Source organism: Solanum dulcamara, chromosome 6 (genome assembly GCF_947179165.1).
Source record: "Solanum dulcamara chromosome 6, daSolDulc1.2, whole genome shotgun sequence".
Taxonomy (NCBI): Eukaryota; Viridiplantae; Streptophyta; class Magnoliopsida; order Solanales; family Solanaceae; genus Solanum; species Solanum dulcamara.
In genome coordinates, this window is record NC_077242.1 from 72,454,506 (window position 1) to 72,469,516 (window position 15,011).

The 15,011-nt window shown below is 36.6% G+C and overlaps 1 protein-coding gene across 7 annotated transcripts in view; it reads left to right on the forward strand.

Annotated features, from left to right (window-relative positions):
- LOC129891409 (nuclear pore complex protein NUP88) overlaps window positions 1-9,012 on the forward strand; it is a 44,512-nt gene extending 35,500 nt beyond the window's left edge. For all 7 annotated transcript variants that reach the window (XM_055966759.1, XM_055966762.1, XM_055966763.1 and 4 more), the window contains 3 exons: window positions 3,800-4,711; window positions 6,702-6,951; window positions 8,448-9,012. In XM_055966759.1, the coding sequence (XP_055822734.1) occupies window positions 3,800-4,711; window positions 6,702-6,951; window positions 8,448-8,716 (1,431 nt within the window). In that variant the 3' untranslated portion in view covers window positions 8,717-9,012. The remainder of the gene's footprint in view (window positions 1-3,799; window positions 4,712-6,701; window positions 6,952-8,447) is intronic.
- The last annotated feature ends 5,999 nt before the right edge of the window (window positions 9,013-15,011 follow it).

Below are 15,011 nucleotides of genomic sequence, written 5' to 3' on the forward strand. Positions count from 1 at the left end.
CATGGAGAGGAGTATAAAGGTTTCCACCTAGTCAAATGGAAGACACTATTACTTTCTAAGCAATAGGGAGGATTGCCCATTAGAAATCTTAGAAAGCAGAATAGAAGCCTTCTCATGAAGTGGTTGTGGAGATTCCCTTTAGAAGAACTGTCCTTGTGGGTGAAGGTGATTCAAGCCAAATAAAAAAAGGAAGGGCCTTGGAAGACCAAGGAAGTAACATCCACGTATGGAATCAACTTGGAGATCAGTCAGAAATTTATGGCATAGTTTCGATGCAAAAATAGGTGAACAATGGTAGGAAGATCAGGTTCTGGGAAGACAACTTGTTAGGGTATGGAAGCCTCAAACTCATGTTCCCAGATATCCATCACCTCAAACAACAACAAATGTCTACTCTCCATGAAGTATGGTCTGAGCATGGGTGGATCCTCACTTAGACTGATGCATGATTGGGAGTTGGGGATATTGTCTGAATTTTATGGCATACTTGATTAGTTCTCAGGCTTCAAGGAAGGAGAAGACACCCTCAAAGGAAGTGCCAAAGCAAATGTCAGTTCACTGTTAGCTTTGCATAGAGAGATATGAATCAGATGAAATCCCAAGTTAATTTTCTACCATCTTATATGGAAGGTTAAATTACCTTATAAAGTGACAGTTTTTACCTGGTTGGTGGTGAAAGAGGTTGTCCTTACACAAGAGAATCTTATGAAGAGGGGAATAGAGTTGTGCCCAAGATGTTGCTTTTGTGAGCAGTTTGCGGAGACAAGTAGACATCTGTTCTTACATTGTAAAGTGGTAGGTCAGTTGTGGAATTTATTTACCAGTTCAGAGGTATAAGCTGGACTCTTCCTAAAAGAACAGGACAAGCTCTAGAAAGTTTGAATTTGGAGGGCAATGGCAACATAGACGAGCAGATGGAGAATTGTCCCAGCAGTTATTTGATGGACCATATGGAAATTGAAAACAAGAGCCGCCCCTTGCACAAGATTAAAACGAACTACATGATCACTTTTTGCTATTGGTGTAGTTCAGAGTATATAGATGATTCTGTGGCTATTGTAGACATCGTAGGATCCTTATAAGATGAAGGAGGATCTAGTGATAGTTTTGCTTTTTTCTTTATCTTTTTGTTTGATAGGTACACTCCCGTGGATGTAGGATATGCTGTAAATTTTTGGATACCAGCTTTGAGCTGATGATTGATATACAAAATGTTACCTTTATAAAAAAAAAAATTGTCTTGTGGTAAAATGATAAGTTTCCATAAAGCCTTATTTCTTCAATAAATAATAGATTGCTTCCATTAAGGATCTACAAAAGCTTCCTTCCAATTCTTGGGAATAGACACAAAATATAGACAAGGTCAAGGCTTTATAGGAGGGAGACGAAGAATATTAAAGACAAAAATAAAAACGTGATGTTTAGTACAATATCCAACTTCTTTTCTATAAGCTATAGCAATCTAACTCATTAGGAAATGTGAGTATAATGACTTCTTCTGCTCTATTACTTAAATGACCCTCCCCCTCCCCCCGCGCGGGAATTCTTTCTTCAACTAGAACTAGAATCGTCTCTTCCTTCTTATTGCTCTCCTCTTGAGAAGGTAATGGTGTAATAGCAAAATAGGCCTCAGATGGAGGCTGATAGCATTTGTATTCTTTCCACGTAGGAATCCAGGCTCTAGGACTAGGATCAAGTTTTCCAGAATTCCTAGAGTAAACAAAGTAGATACGCTCAAACATTTCGGAGGAACAATGTATTTTTCCTCACCTTTTAAAGCCTTTAGAAGACTCTAAAATTGAGGGTATTAAGTTGCATTCTGTTGATAAGATAGTCAACAACTAGAATGACATTTCCTAGTAGGTTTTTGGTAGAGTCATGGTAAACATAAGAGATCTTGTCACTTCTAACACATGCCTAATTTTCCTCTCAGTCACATTTTGTGCACTAGAGTAGGTACAAAGTTTGATGGATATCCCATTAAACTCTAAATAAGCACCAAATCTTTTTCCATGTATTTTATGCCATTGTCAGTTTGCAAGATTTTTATCTTAGCCTCAAATGAGTACAAATCATCTTATGAAATGACTGAAAGCAAGTATTCAAAAGTGTGCCACATAAATTGCTTAGTGATTTGGGGGTGCATAAGCATTCGAAAGTTATGTCTTAACAAGTGAATTATCGGAATCCCATAGACTATTATCATATGCAGTAGATTGGTTCTGCTCTCCGTTAATATAACCAAGCAATTTTTCTAGATTTAATATAGAGCAAACAAGACCTTGACTAATCACGATACACGCCATATAATTTCATAACATTGATTTTTGCAAGAGAATTATTATCTATTGCTTTGTGTCCCCCCACAGAAGAAGAAAAACCAAAGAAAATCATTGGATAGATCAGCTCGTTGGAAAACCAGCTCTGCTTTGATGGAACCCTAACTCTGGTTATCAGAAAAATCTGAAACTTGGTGGGTACGCTTGGAATTAACAAGAAGCAAGATAATCTCTAAAACATTCGGGAGAAGCCATTGGAGACAACTTCAAGGAGAGAGAAAACCCCCTGCCCTCCCCCCCCCCTTTTGTTTTTATTTAAAAAGGAACCCTAATGCTACGAGGGAGAAACTCACCTCAAAAGGCAGGAACGACTCTGATACCATGTTGAATTTGAGTAAGAAGAAAAGGCTTCTTTGTATTTCAGTATATCATTTCATTGTATGAGAAAGGGCATTTATGTAAATGAATCCTAACTAATTAAGGAAAGAGAGTCATATTCAATAAAAGAAAATATTCTATTCCTATAATTACGCTAGGAAAAGGAAAAATAAGTTTCCTAAAGTTGTGCTAATTAATTAACGCAATCAACACTATTTTTTTCAATATTTTTTTTGTGTTTTACCATGCATGTTAGATATAGCAGTCATTAGATGGACTTCATCGGGCACCATTCACCTTGAACTTCTTCAGAAACCAACATTAATTCGAGTTTCAGAATATGAAGGAAAGGCTTCTATGTGTCTACCCCCTTTTATAAATTGGGATAAACGATGATAGTAACATGGCAGTATTAAATATTGTTAAAAAAACAGAAGATTTATTGATATTGATGCATGTAGGAGGAGGACAAAAGTTGTCTACCCTTCAATTGAACATACATGGTAGAAAAATATTTTGGCATTGCTTTCCGACTGGATCGCGCTAGGAAGAAGCAAGATACAGTAGAAAGTCTTTCCCGTCTGTCCTTGTTACCTAGTGCATTGAATTTTCTGTCTTAGTTACTTGTGTATCAGCGAAGGAGTTCAGACTTGGACAAGTTTTAGAAACTTTAGACTAAAAGTTGTGGTGGAAAACATGGTGAAACCAATTGAGACTTATTTAAACAGAAATAGCTCTATTTTCTCTTCCATGCATCTCCTCAGAAAGAAATCCGCTGAACTTTCATTCCTTCGTTTGGAGGGGCCTCATTCCAGTTCTCTTTCTTATCCTTTTTATGCTGAAACAAATGCCACTATAAGCTTGAATAGATGACCACTGCATTCTCATTTTTTCTGTTTCTTGAAGTGGAGAAAGTGTACGTGAAATTGCAATTTTACATGGGAACATCTAAGTTTGGCTACACTGCTATTCTTATTTCTCTTTATGAAGGAAAGGAGGTTATTTTCAGTGATTACAAAACACCTTTGTTTGCTGGTTATGTTTTGGTTATATTATGGAACTGTTTTTCAGATGAGATAGGTTGCTTGTTTCTCTTTCCAACTATGCAACACCTTATGTCGTAGCACTGGCTTCACCTGCAGGGACCCTTACGTAAAGTAAGTCACGGCGTTGAAGATGACTCAGTTCACCCTCCAGTTTGTGAAGGGCGTGCTGTCAGTTTTCTTTATGATTTAGTTAGCAAAGATTCTATCCTAGTAACTGCTTGGAGTGGGGGGCAGTTGCAGATAGATGCTTTAGCTGATGAAGTACAGCCTATCTGGAAGGTTGGTAGTCCACCTCGGGTATGTCTGGATTCAACTGATAGTATAGTTGGCCTTGCAATGATTTGCGAGTCATTGTCAAGTGACACCTCCATTTTGAAGCTTGATCTGCCACCAGGTCATACTCTATGGTTGGGGCATCCACCTCCTCTTTTGAGGTTGGCTATCGTGGATTTAGCTCTGCCCAGAAGAAGTGGTTCTGTTTTATCAATGTTTGTTGATCCCATTATTTCAGAAAGAATATATTGCCTTCATGATGGAGGAATTGATTCAGTAGTGTTGCACTTTTTGCCTTTCACTAATCCGACTCGTGGCAAGGAAGACATGATGAGAAGTCCCTCTGTGCATCCCGTTCTTAGCACTTTCCAAGGAGAAGCATCCTCAGCCACCCCAGTTTCTGGTTTCTTAGCTCTATCAGATTCTTTTGGAGATTCATGGATTGTGGGTCTTACCCCTTCTAATGAGTGTATAGTGGTTGAGATGGAGACTTGGAATACACTTCTTCCCCCAATTATTGATAAGGCTGACAAACTCATAGGTGCAGAAGTGCCAAAAGATACAGATATTTCTACTATCATAAGCAAAGAGCTCCTTACTGGGCCCAGGGTAGTTCTTTTGCCCCCTTCTTCACCTCATTTGTGCTCAGTTGCTGCGGATTCAATTGAAGGCCGATCAACCCTTCATCAGTATTTCAAGCTTTTTCATGAAAACTATGTGGAATATGCCCACAAGGTAACATTCTGCTGTTCGTATGCTATAATTCTGATTTCAGATGTGACTTTTTCCTGTTGATCACTCTCTTTTTGAGTTAGATGTTGTCTTATCATCTATAAGTCTTCATATTTCCCCCTCGGAGGGGTGGGTGGGTTGTGCCTTATTTTATCTGCTAGTGAAAGTTTTGGTGGCAATATTCTTTTATGACATAATGTTCTGTCATTTTTAAAATTGCTTAACCATGTACCTCCTTTAACATGTCTGGTCCACAATTTCCCTAAAATCATCCATGTATTTTCAGACATTGGAGTGGCTTTTTGTAGTTGAACTGCTATATGTATCATGTATTTCGTAGTTTTAGAATGTTCATCATGCTATATTTTTTTAAAGTTACGGGAAGAGTCTAGAGAAAGAAATTCCTCTCTAGATTTCCTGCAATACACCATTTCCAACCAACTTTAGTTCAAAAGAACGTCTTTAAATCCACCACCTCACGTCAATCCACACCTTTTCACATCCTTTTTAGCAACTTTTGGCAACTCAATTCAATTAATTCAATCGTAGTAACATAAACTTGGTAGACGAGGATGAGACTGGAATAGTACTCTGAAGGTAATAATGCAAAGGAAAACTTCCCTTGTTACTGGATTGAAGACTTCCCTAAAAATAGACCACGGAAAAGCTGTCATAGTTCAAATTCACTTGAGTGGCAAAGATAATTTATGAGAGGGATGATGATTGATGGACAAAAGCTAGATTGGATCTGCTATGTCTTAAAACTATATTCTGAGGCGTTGGTTGAACGGATTATGATGGGAGAGTGATTCATAGATATGAAGAGGCTTTCTCTCAAACAGTGGTCTCCGACTATCGCATACAGTTGGGACAGAGCTGCATCAAAACATGTCTGGATCAGATTGGTGGCCTTTTCCACATCAGTTAAGGATAAAAGTGCTTTCCACACATTGTGAAAAAAAAGGATTTCTGAGTTTGGATGCTGCAGAGAGCCAGAGACGCCCTTTCAGATAGGCGAGAAATAGAGAAAGAAAATCGAGAAAGGGATTCTGCAGACCATTAACATAGAGGTAGGAAATTAGAGATTCGAAATTTAAATTTGGGATGAACTCACAATAGGAGCGAGAAAAAGTCCTCATACCAAAAAACAAAGAGCGAGAAAAAGCATGGTCTGAAATAGACAATGGCCTAACTCTGTTCTCCGGAGGTCGTCCTATGGCCAGCTTTGGAGAAGTTGGAATTTTCAAATAAATATAGTTGTTGGAACTAACAAAATGGTGACCTAAGGTATGCTTGCTAACTCTTAAATGTCATACCAATGGAAGCGGGGGGGACCAGTTCCTTTTTGTTCTTAACATAATGACGGAAATAGTACTGATGAGCTGGAAAGATGAGTAATGGACCAGATCAGAATAGAGCCACTTATTTACCTCACTTCTGCTGCAGATTTTCAATTTCTTCAACTTCTGGGAATTGATTCAATGGAATTCAGTTGCAGAATTTGATTGAATAAAAAAATTATTCCGCAAATAGTCTTCTGTTCCTAAATGACACAAGCAGACCATCTTGTGGTCAGGATGGAGTACTTTACGTAGATGATTGGATGCATCTGTTGGATGCTACTTCGTTTCTGTGGAGCATATTGCATAGATATTTCTATATGCCTTGTAAATGAAGTTCCTTCCCCTCCATTTCATAATAAGCAATTTACTTATAAAATTGAGTGGAGGACATTTTTTTTTAAATCGTTAGCAGTTCTCTTCTTGTTATGATGGTGTTGTTAGTTACCCTATTATCTCAGGATGTATTTCAAATTTCAACCGTGCGTTGCTTTGCGCGGAAGAGGAATTTAATCCGTTGGTTCTATGCCCTCTTCCTCCTCATTTCTCACTTGGTTCAGAATCAAAAGAAATCTTTATTTTTATTTCAGTTCTTTTGACAGTAGAGTGGTCTCTTCATGTGATGACAAGCAGTACTTTTGTTCTGTTATCAGGTGTACTTTGAGCTTCAACATCATGCACCTCATGTAAAAAGGATCATTGATGACCAGCATTCTCGATTATGCAAAGCACAGCAGAAGATTTTGGAAGTTGAAAGGAAACAGGAAAAGATAGAGGATCGTGTTGAGCATGCAGTTCGGTTTCACAGTGAGCTAGAAGAGCGCTTGCAAAGCCTGAGACACCTACCGGCAGCACATAAGAGATCTCTATCCAAAGCTGAACGAGAGTTCAAGTCTGAACTTGGTAATATTCTCATCGAATGCTAATGCTTAATGTAGTTTTATTTTGGTTTAGTGTGAACGCTCATGGTGTAGAAACTGATATAATGCACGTAAATATGTCTAGTCTTCTGCATTTGGCCAACAGCCTGTTTTTACCACCTCTCTGGATGCTCTAGAAGCCACCCCCAATGGAGACTTGCCTGTAAGCCCTAACAATGGCCAATGAGTAATTTGTCGGGCTTAATTCATAATATCCCCAATATTTCCACCAAATTTGTTGTTTACACACCTTACAAGGGGCAGCAGGGCGGGGGTTCCCTTTACCCATCTTATTTGAAAATTCCTTAGCTAATACCCCACGATTTGGACACATGATAGGCGTATGTTTCCAACTCTTTAATCGTGTTAAGAGCTCAAATTTTTAAAAATAAACTGAGGTAGAATAAACTGTCCTGATCAATTCAAACGATCCAACGGTCAATCTTTTTTATTCTATTATTTTTTTCATTCTCCCTTTCTAGAGTTTTTCTTTCCCAGCACCTCCTGCTTCTCTACCTCCACCTACACGTCCCTCAAAGCCACCACCACCACTGGCAACACCCTTTGTTCTCCACCACAACACCGCTTTCAAGACCTCAACAATCCCACCTCAAACCAGTCTAGTGGAGTTGCTGGGGTCAGAGATGTTTGGCGGCATTTATGGTGGTCGTGTCTTTTTTCTTTTCGGTGGAGATGATGCTAGATTGGTGGTAGAGAGAGAAACTGTGAGGTGAGTGAGAGTAGAGAACATGGGGTTTGGGGGGGGGGGGGGGATTATGGGTAGTGGTCGTGTGAGGAGCTGTATAGATTTTTTGAATGGCTGAATGGGATGTTTTTGCTAGAAATGAGGGTGTACAAAGATTGTGGCTGGTGTTTTTCTTTTTCTTGTGGGAGGAGTTTGAAAGGAAGCAAGTGTTCTTATGTTGAAACAAATGGAGCGGGTGGTTTGTAATGGGCTTTCGGTGCGAGTTTGGGATCATTTGGCGCTTTAGCCTTTGAAATTTTGTCAAATAGTGTCTCACTGTACGAGTTGCGTGTAATACTCATGCCGAGATAAAGTGGTCTTACGGAGGTCTTAGCTACATAATTTTCTTTATTATGTTAGTAAACGGAATCTGTTTTTTTTTTATGACAAGGGAAACCCGCAGTCTACCCTTTTGGTGGGCACAGGGTCAACCCTCGCTCCTATGCAATAACTCACAAACCATGCAAGAGAGGTAACTCGCACTAGGCAAGCTCGACCTAGAAGGCAAATCCCTTGCTTTCGCTTGCAAGGAGTTTCGAACTTGAGACCTCCAACATGAAAATCCCAAGCCAAACCACTTGGCCACCCCGAAGGGTAAACGGAATCCTATTCTTTTAGGGTATAAACAGGAAATAGGTGTAAGCTGGAGTGGAAAAGTATGCATTAAGTCTTAACCTTCTTCTGGCTTTAACCTTCCCATATGGAACTGAACATTATGTTTTTATGTAATGCAGACAGATTTAGTGGAGTGGAATTGGATGCTCTACGCTCTTCTATTGGAGCAGTAAATGCCAGGTTGAAAAGATACGCACATTCTCCACAGGCCAACCGATCAAATGAACAGCGACAACTATCAGTGAGGAGAAAAAGCCATGTTCAAGAAAATGAAATGTCACTGCTTAAAGCATTACTTGAAAAGCTCTCAGTCGTGAACAGTGAAAATGCTAAGAAGGTTAAAGTTGTTGAATCGGCTCTGAAATGCCGCGAAATAGGCACTTCATGATATCACACCGGTTATTACCCTTAACTACATATTTGGGATTGCATGTTGATGGTGTGTGAGGCTGGATCTCTTGGATAGAAGTCATCTGATGCTCTTACAACTGCTGTCTGCTTTGAACTGTTATATTGAAATGATCCAAACACAACATTAAACAAGTTATAAAATCTGTACAGTAGCTACATACTAAATGCTGTATAAGTTCAAAAAACTAGAAAGATTTGACATTGAGAAACAAAAAAGACACATGGGCCGTATCTGTTATGATCATGCAAGCAATGCAACCATTATCAGGGAAACTCCGAGCAATGGAAGCATCAAGAGCTTGATGATACTGTTTTGTGAGCTCAACCCAACCCCCTAAACCACCCCCTAAGGTCTCCAATACACGCTGAACATATCAATTTACAATCTTTATAACCATGCTAAAAGATAGAAGCTTATTCACAGTACTTAATAAATTATTAAAGTGTAGAAAAATAGTTACTTGAGTTGACAACATTAATTTCACATCATGGGATTGATAGTGTGTATGCAGATCTAACGGAGGTAGATATACTGTTTTCGAAACACACTCAATAAACTAAAGTGAAAATACATTGAAATTTATTCAAAAAGATTAGTCTTTTAATGTATAACATCAAATAGATTAGCTTTCTTGGATAACATCAAATAGATTAGCTTTCTTGGATAATCATATTGTGAACCCACAACCCATCATAAATTCAAATTTAGTCGAACCCATGAAATTAAATTGACCAAAAACTACAGCAAAAATGAGAAAAAACAGTAAAAGTACTTACTTTGTGAGCAAGGATTGAAGTGGCGGGTAATGAAACAGGGGATTTTTTATTAAAGGTGATAAAAAAAATTTAAAACTAAGAAAGAATGACACAAGTCTTAATTATTGAATAGAGGTGACAATTTTCAGATTAGTGTTAATGACACTAATTTTAAAATCCTCAAATTTTATTATTTACACAAAGGTCCATCCCATCCCACCTCACCCCTCCTCCTCCTCTGTCGCCCTCCCACCCCACCCCTCTTCCTCCTCTACCGTTAACATCATCTCTACTCCTCTTATTGCCGCCGCCGTGGCTCTCACCACCATCAACTCCACTGCTACTACCACCAACTCCTCTTCTTTCTTCATCACCACCATCACCACGTTATTCTCTCTCCTCCTCCTCTACCACCACATTTTCCTCCTTCTCTTCCTCTTTCACCATCGCCACAACAACCATCACCTCTTCTTCCACCTACACCACCAAACTTCTCCTCTGAAACAACCATTATCGTATTCACCAGCTCCTCCTATGTATACCTTATTTTTTATAAAAATAAAATTAAACAATTGTCGAAGCTGCTGCAGCAATTATGTAGAAGTTGCTATAATAATTCAACAATTGTTAAATTTGCTGCGAAAAATCAAACAACTATTGTAGTTGCTGTAGTAACTGTGATAGTTGATGCAACAACTATTTGTAGCAACTATCGTAATTGTTGCAACAATTATCATAGGTTCTGCAACAACTATCGCAATTGCTGCAACAACTACTATAGTTGCTTGATGTTCTATAGAATTTTTTTCAACGAATAATTTTTTTTTAAAAAAAAACTTTCAACATCAAAACAAAAAAGTCCGTAAAAATAAAAATAAAAAAGATAAATAGAAAAAAATGTGATAACAAGAATGAACGACGGCAGCAGCGACGGTGGTGATAACAATAGAGACGACAAAGAAGAAGAAGAAGAAGAAGAAGATGTAGGAAAAAAGAAAGAAGAGGATTGGTGGAGTGAGAGAAAATCTGAAAAGAAGGAGAGAGAAAGAAAGAAAAAGAGATTAAGATTGGTATATAATAAAAAAGAAAAAAAATTTAAAATTTGAAAATGAAATAAGAGGGAAAACCTTTAAAAAAATTTAAATTCAAATATGCATCCCAAAGTCTTTAATTACTCTAATCAGGTCCATATTCTATTTAATGACATTTGACTAAATCAACATCACCTTTTTTTAATTCAAAATTTTTTAGCCACTTACTACTAAATTTTCTCACGAAACAGAGAATGGTAAAGGGTTAGTAATAGATTTGTTGAATGAGTAAGAAAAATGGGTTCTTGGAGAAGAGAAAGATGATGGGATTATTGAGTTTTGGATTGGCCTATTTATAGTAGTAATGGAATTTGGAGGATGGCCACAAATAGAAATCAACTCAAACATGATTGGTGATTTTGGTCTGCCACAGGCAAAAGCCTCTCTCAATTTCATCTTCTATTAAAAAAGGAAATTAGTATTTTTAGTCCTTTAAGTATAGAAATATTCTAATTTTGGTCCTTGTGATTTCTGATTAATTGAGAATTTTTATAAATATAATGAATTATTAAGTGTTATATCATTCAATTCTTCATTTATTATGATAAGTTTGTTGATGTTTGATTTGCAGATTAAGTTATTTTGAGATAATAGTCTTAGAGTTGTAATTTATGCGTTAAGGCATAATGCGTAAACGTGTCATTTAACTTAGTTTCATCTGACATATATGTCCTTCAATTTTGGATGAGCACAAGTAGACACACGCATCCTATGTGACATCTTATTTGTATTATGTCATGTAAGATGGATGTATCTACTTCTTCAACTCTCTACAAGTTTAAGTGTTTACTTGCTACACATCCAAAGTAAAGGACATAAATGTCAGTTGAGAACAAAGTTAAAGAACATATTTATGTATTATACTTTTATTTTACATGAAAATGGGATAAAATAACATCAAATTTAAGTTTGGATTAATTTTTTAGTAATTTATTTAGTTTAAGAAATAATATCTAAACTTTCACCTTACTTATGAGGATTTGATTCTCCACCTTATAATCTCCTCCCTCTTTCCCTGCCCCTTATGTAATTAAAAAAAATTAGATAATTCCACCACAATAACAAACTCAGTATAATTCCACATAACAGAAATTGAAAGGGTAGAATGTATGCAAACCTTATCACTATCTTAAAGACAGAATAGTTGTTTTCAATAGATTACCAACTCAAAAAGATCAAAAACATATTCAAATTAATGAAAAGCTAAATATATTTAAGATATATATGCAAGCATGGCGGGTAGTATTGGGCCTCTATGGTCCAACATATCCACTAAATGTGTGTCACAAAAATGTGAATATTAAAATAGCATACAAGATAATACACATTCTAGATGGTGCGAGTAATAAGCATAAAGGTAAAATCATAAAACAAGATGTTACTTGAGACAGATTGGTCATATTTTATGTCAATCTCCAAATCCACAATATGAAATCATGATGGTGGAAGATGTTAAAAAAGGGACCAAGGTAAACCTAAAATCACATGGAATGAAGTTTTTCCAAAGACATACAAACTCTTGAAATCCATGTAAACTTTGAGAAAAATAGGACATAATGGAAGAAACAAATCCATATAGGCAAAATATCAATTAGTTGGGATTAAATTTTAGTCATGTTCGTACATTTACTTTAGGTCAATATTTATTAGGAGTCTTGTAGTATTGTTATTGATTTATATGTTAGTAGACTGATAAGAGTATAGCAAGTGATGTATGGATGTTCGAATCCTATCACAAACAAAAAACATGTATTTAAGTGGAGAAGGATAGAGGGGTAACCACATTCACCCCCAAGTTTCAAATTATGCATCACTAGCTCTCGGAGATTACTTAATTATCAAAAAAATGTATGCTAGCAGAAAATATGAAGAACTTCTGGTGCTAAAGAATATATTTAAAGTAAAAGGAAAATATATAAAATAAAAAGATAAGTATCAAAAACACACCTAAACTATTTCCTTTTTTGAGTTTCATACGTAAACTATAGGGAGGGTGAGTTTCATATATAAACTATCACTTATTAGTTTGAGAAACACACATCTCTCTTTTATTCCACTCTCATCATTGTTTGTGTACTACACTCTCTCTTTCATTTAAAACAAATTATCACATCACAGTCCACATTGACAAAATATATCACCTTGACAAAAATTAAATAAATTATTAGAAGTTAAAATTAAAATATTACTATCTCTCCCCCAGTTCCAACTAATGAGAAGCCTAATGACCCCCCGCCCCCACTCCAAAAAAAATAATTATGATATAAAATATAAATATTTTTCTTATCTCATTCCCTCTCTCACCATACCTCCTCATTTTAATTTTAATTTTTAAATTTCTTTTATAAAAAAAATTAAAAAAAAATTCTTACTTCACCCTTCCCCCTCCTCTTCAAATAATAATTTAGATATTATTTTAATTTATTTTAAGAATAATTTATCCCACCCCACCTAACTCTCCGCTTCCATTTTTTTTATTTTGTGTTATATATATATATATATATATATAAATATTATAAAATAAACTAACTTAGCAAAATAAGAAGGAGAGAGTAAGAGAGAAGAAAGACAGTAAGAGAGAAGAGAGTTGAGAATAGAGAATTCAGTGTATTTTTTTTCTGCGCGTAAGGCTATTTATAGCCTGAATTATTAAGGGATAAGGGACAGGGTGCAAATTTTCTCCTAAAGTGGGTCCCACAACATGGACATCCACTACTACTTTTCATAATACTCCCCTTTGGATGTCCACATGTAAAAAAAAAATTTTACTGAAAGAACAAATATACATAATTATCCTAAACATCCATAAATGTGTGCCTTGTTAAAACTTTAGTAGGAAAAATTCAGTGGAAAAAAGCCTAATAAAAGAAAAAGAGTACACACATCTGGTAATACATCTTGTTTGCTTCCTCATTAAAAACCTTATCAGAAAAATCCAGTAGGACAAAACCATGGTTAAGAGAAAAAGAGTACAACGTGTATTTTACTCCCCCTGATGAAAACTTTATTTGATATTTTGAAAACGACGCATTCCAATCTTATACCTTAGCTTCTCAAAAGTTGATGTTGTTCATGCATTTGTGAATAAATCTACAAGACTATCACTCGAACACACTTGTTATACATCAATATCATCATTCTTTTAGAGATCATGTGTGAAGAATAATTTTGGTGAAATATATTTCGTTTTGTCTCCTTTTATGAAGCCACCTTTCAATTGAGCTATACACGTGGCATTGTATTCGAATATAACTGTAGTACTTTTACATCATTTTCTAGGACACAAATTTCTTTGATAAACTGTATCATCTATATCAATCACACACATTCTCTACTTGCTTCATGAATTGCTATTATTTCAGCATGATTTGAAGAAGTTGAAATAATAGACTGCTTTGTAGATCGCTATAATATAACAGTTTTTCTGTCCTCCTCACTACCTGTCCTCCTCACTCAAACTCGTCGTGATACTCAACCATCTCTATCATCCACTTCTTCCTCACCAAACTTCGCCCAAATCCTTATGCATGGAACCTCTCCTAAAGCTAAAGGTCCTTCCATACCAATGAAAGAGGTATCGTACCTTGAGGGTACCCCGGTGGTGCGCTGGACAGCCACAGAAGTGTTAAGAATGGAGCAGATGGAAAATCTACAAAATGCTATAGTGGGTAAGTTTTCTTATGGATGGCCGGAGTTGCAAGAGTTGAGAACAATCATCCCTCAACAGTGTGGAGTGAAGGGAAAGTGTGATATCGGTCTCTTGAGAGACAGACACTTACTGATAAGATTTTCTCTAATGGAGGATTTCATCAATATTTCCTCGAAGGGTGCCTATTGGTTGAAATCTAAGGATGGTTCTACATATCAAATGAGGCCATTAATTTATACTTCTACCTTTAAGGTTGAGGAAGAAACGTCAATAGCCATGGCCTGGATCTCTTTCCCGAATTTACTCCCAACATATTTTGTGAAAGAATCGTTATTTACTTTGGCATCTGCAGTTGGGAAACCTCTAATTTTGGATATGGCTACCATAAATAAAACTAGACCCAACTGCGCAAGGGTAAAGGTCCAGGTAGATTTGCTATCTGATTTACCTAAGTGTGTGCTGATGGAAATTGAAGATGAGAAGACTAAGGACATCAGAGTTGAAAAGGTGAGAATACAATATGATCATTTGCCAAAATATTGCACACAATGCATGTTACAAGGACATTCAATTGATGACTGTCGAGTCCTGCATCCTGACCTGGTGGTAAACACTGCAAACATCAATGAAGCTGCAAAGAAGAAGGGAAAGGAACATGAGAAAGGATACGATACAAAAAGCAGAAGACAACAGGGATGGACACGCCCCTACCAAATATATGTTCCTAAAGTTCTATCAAGTGGGAAAGTTGTTACTTATCCAGGAGAAAAAGGAAT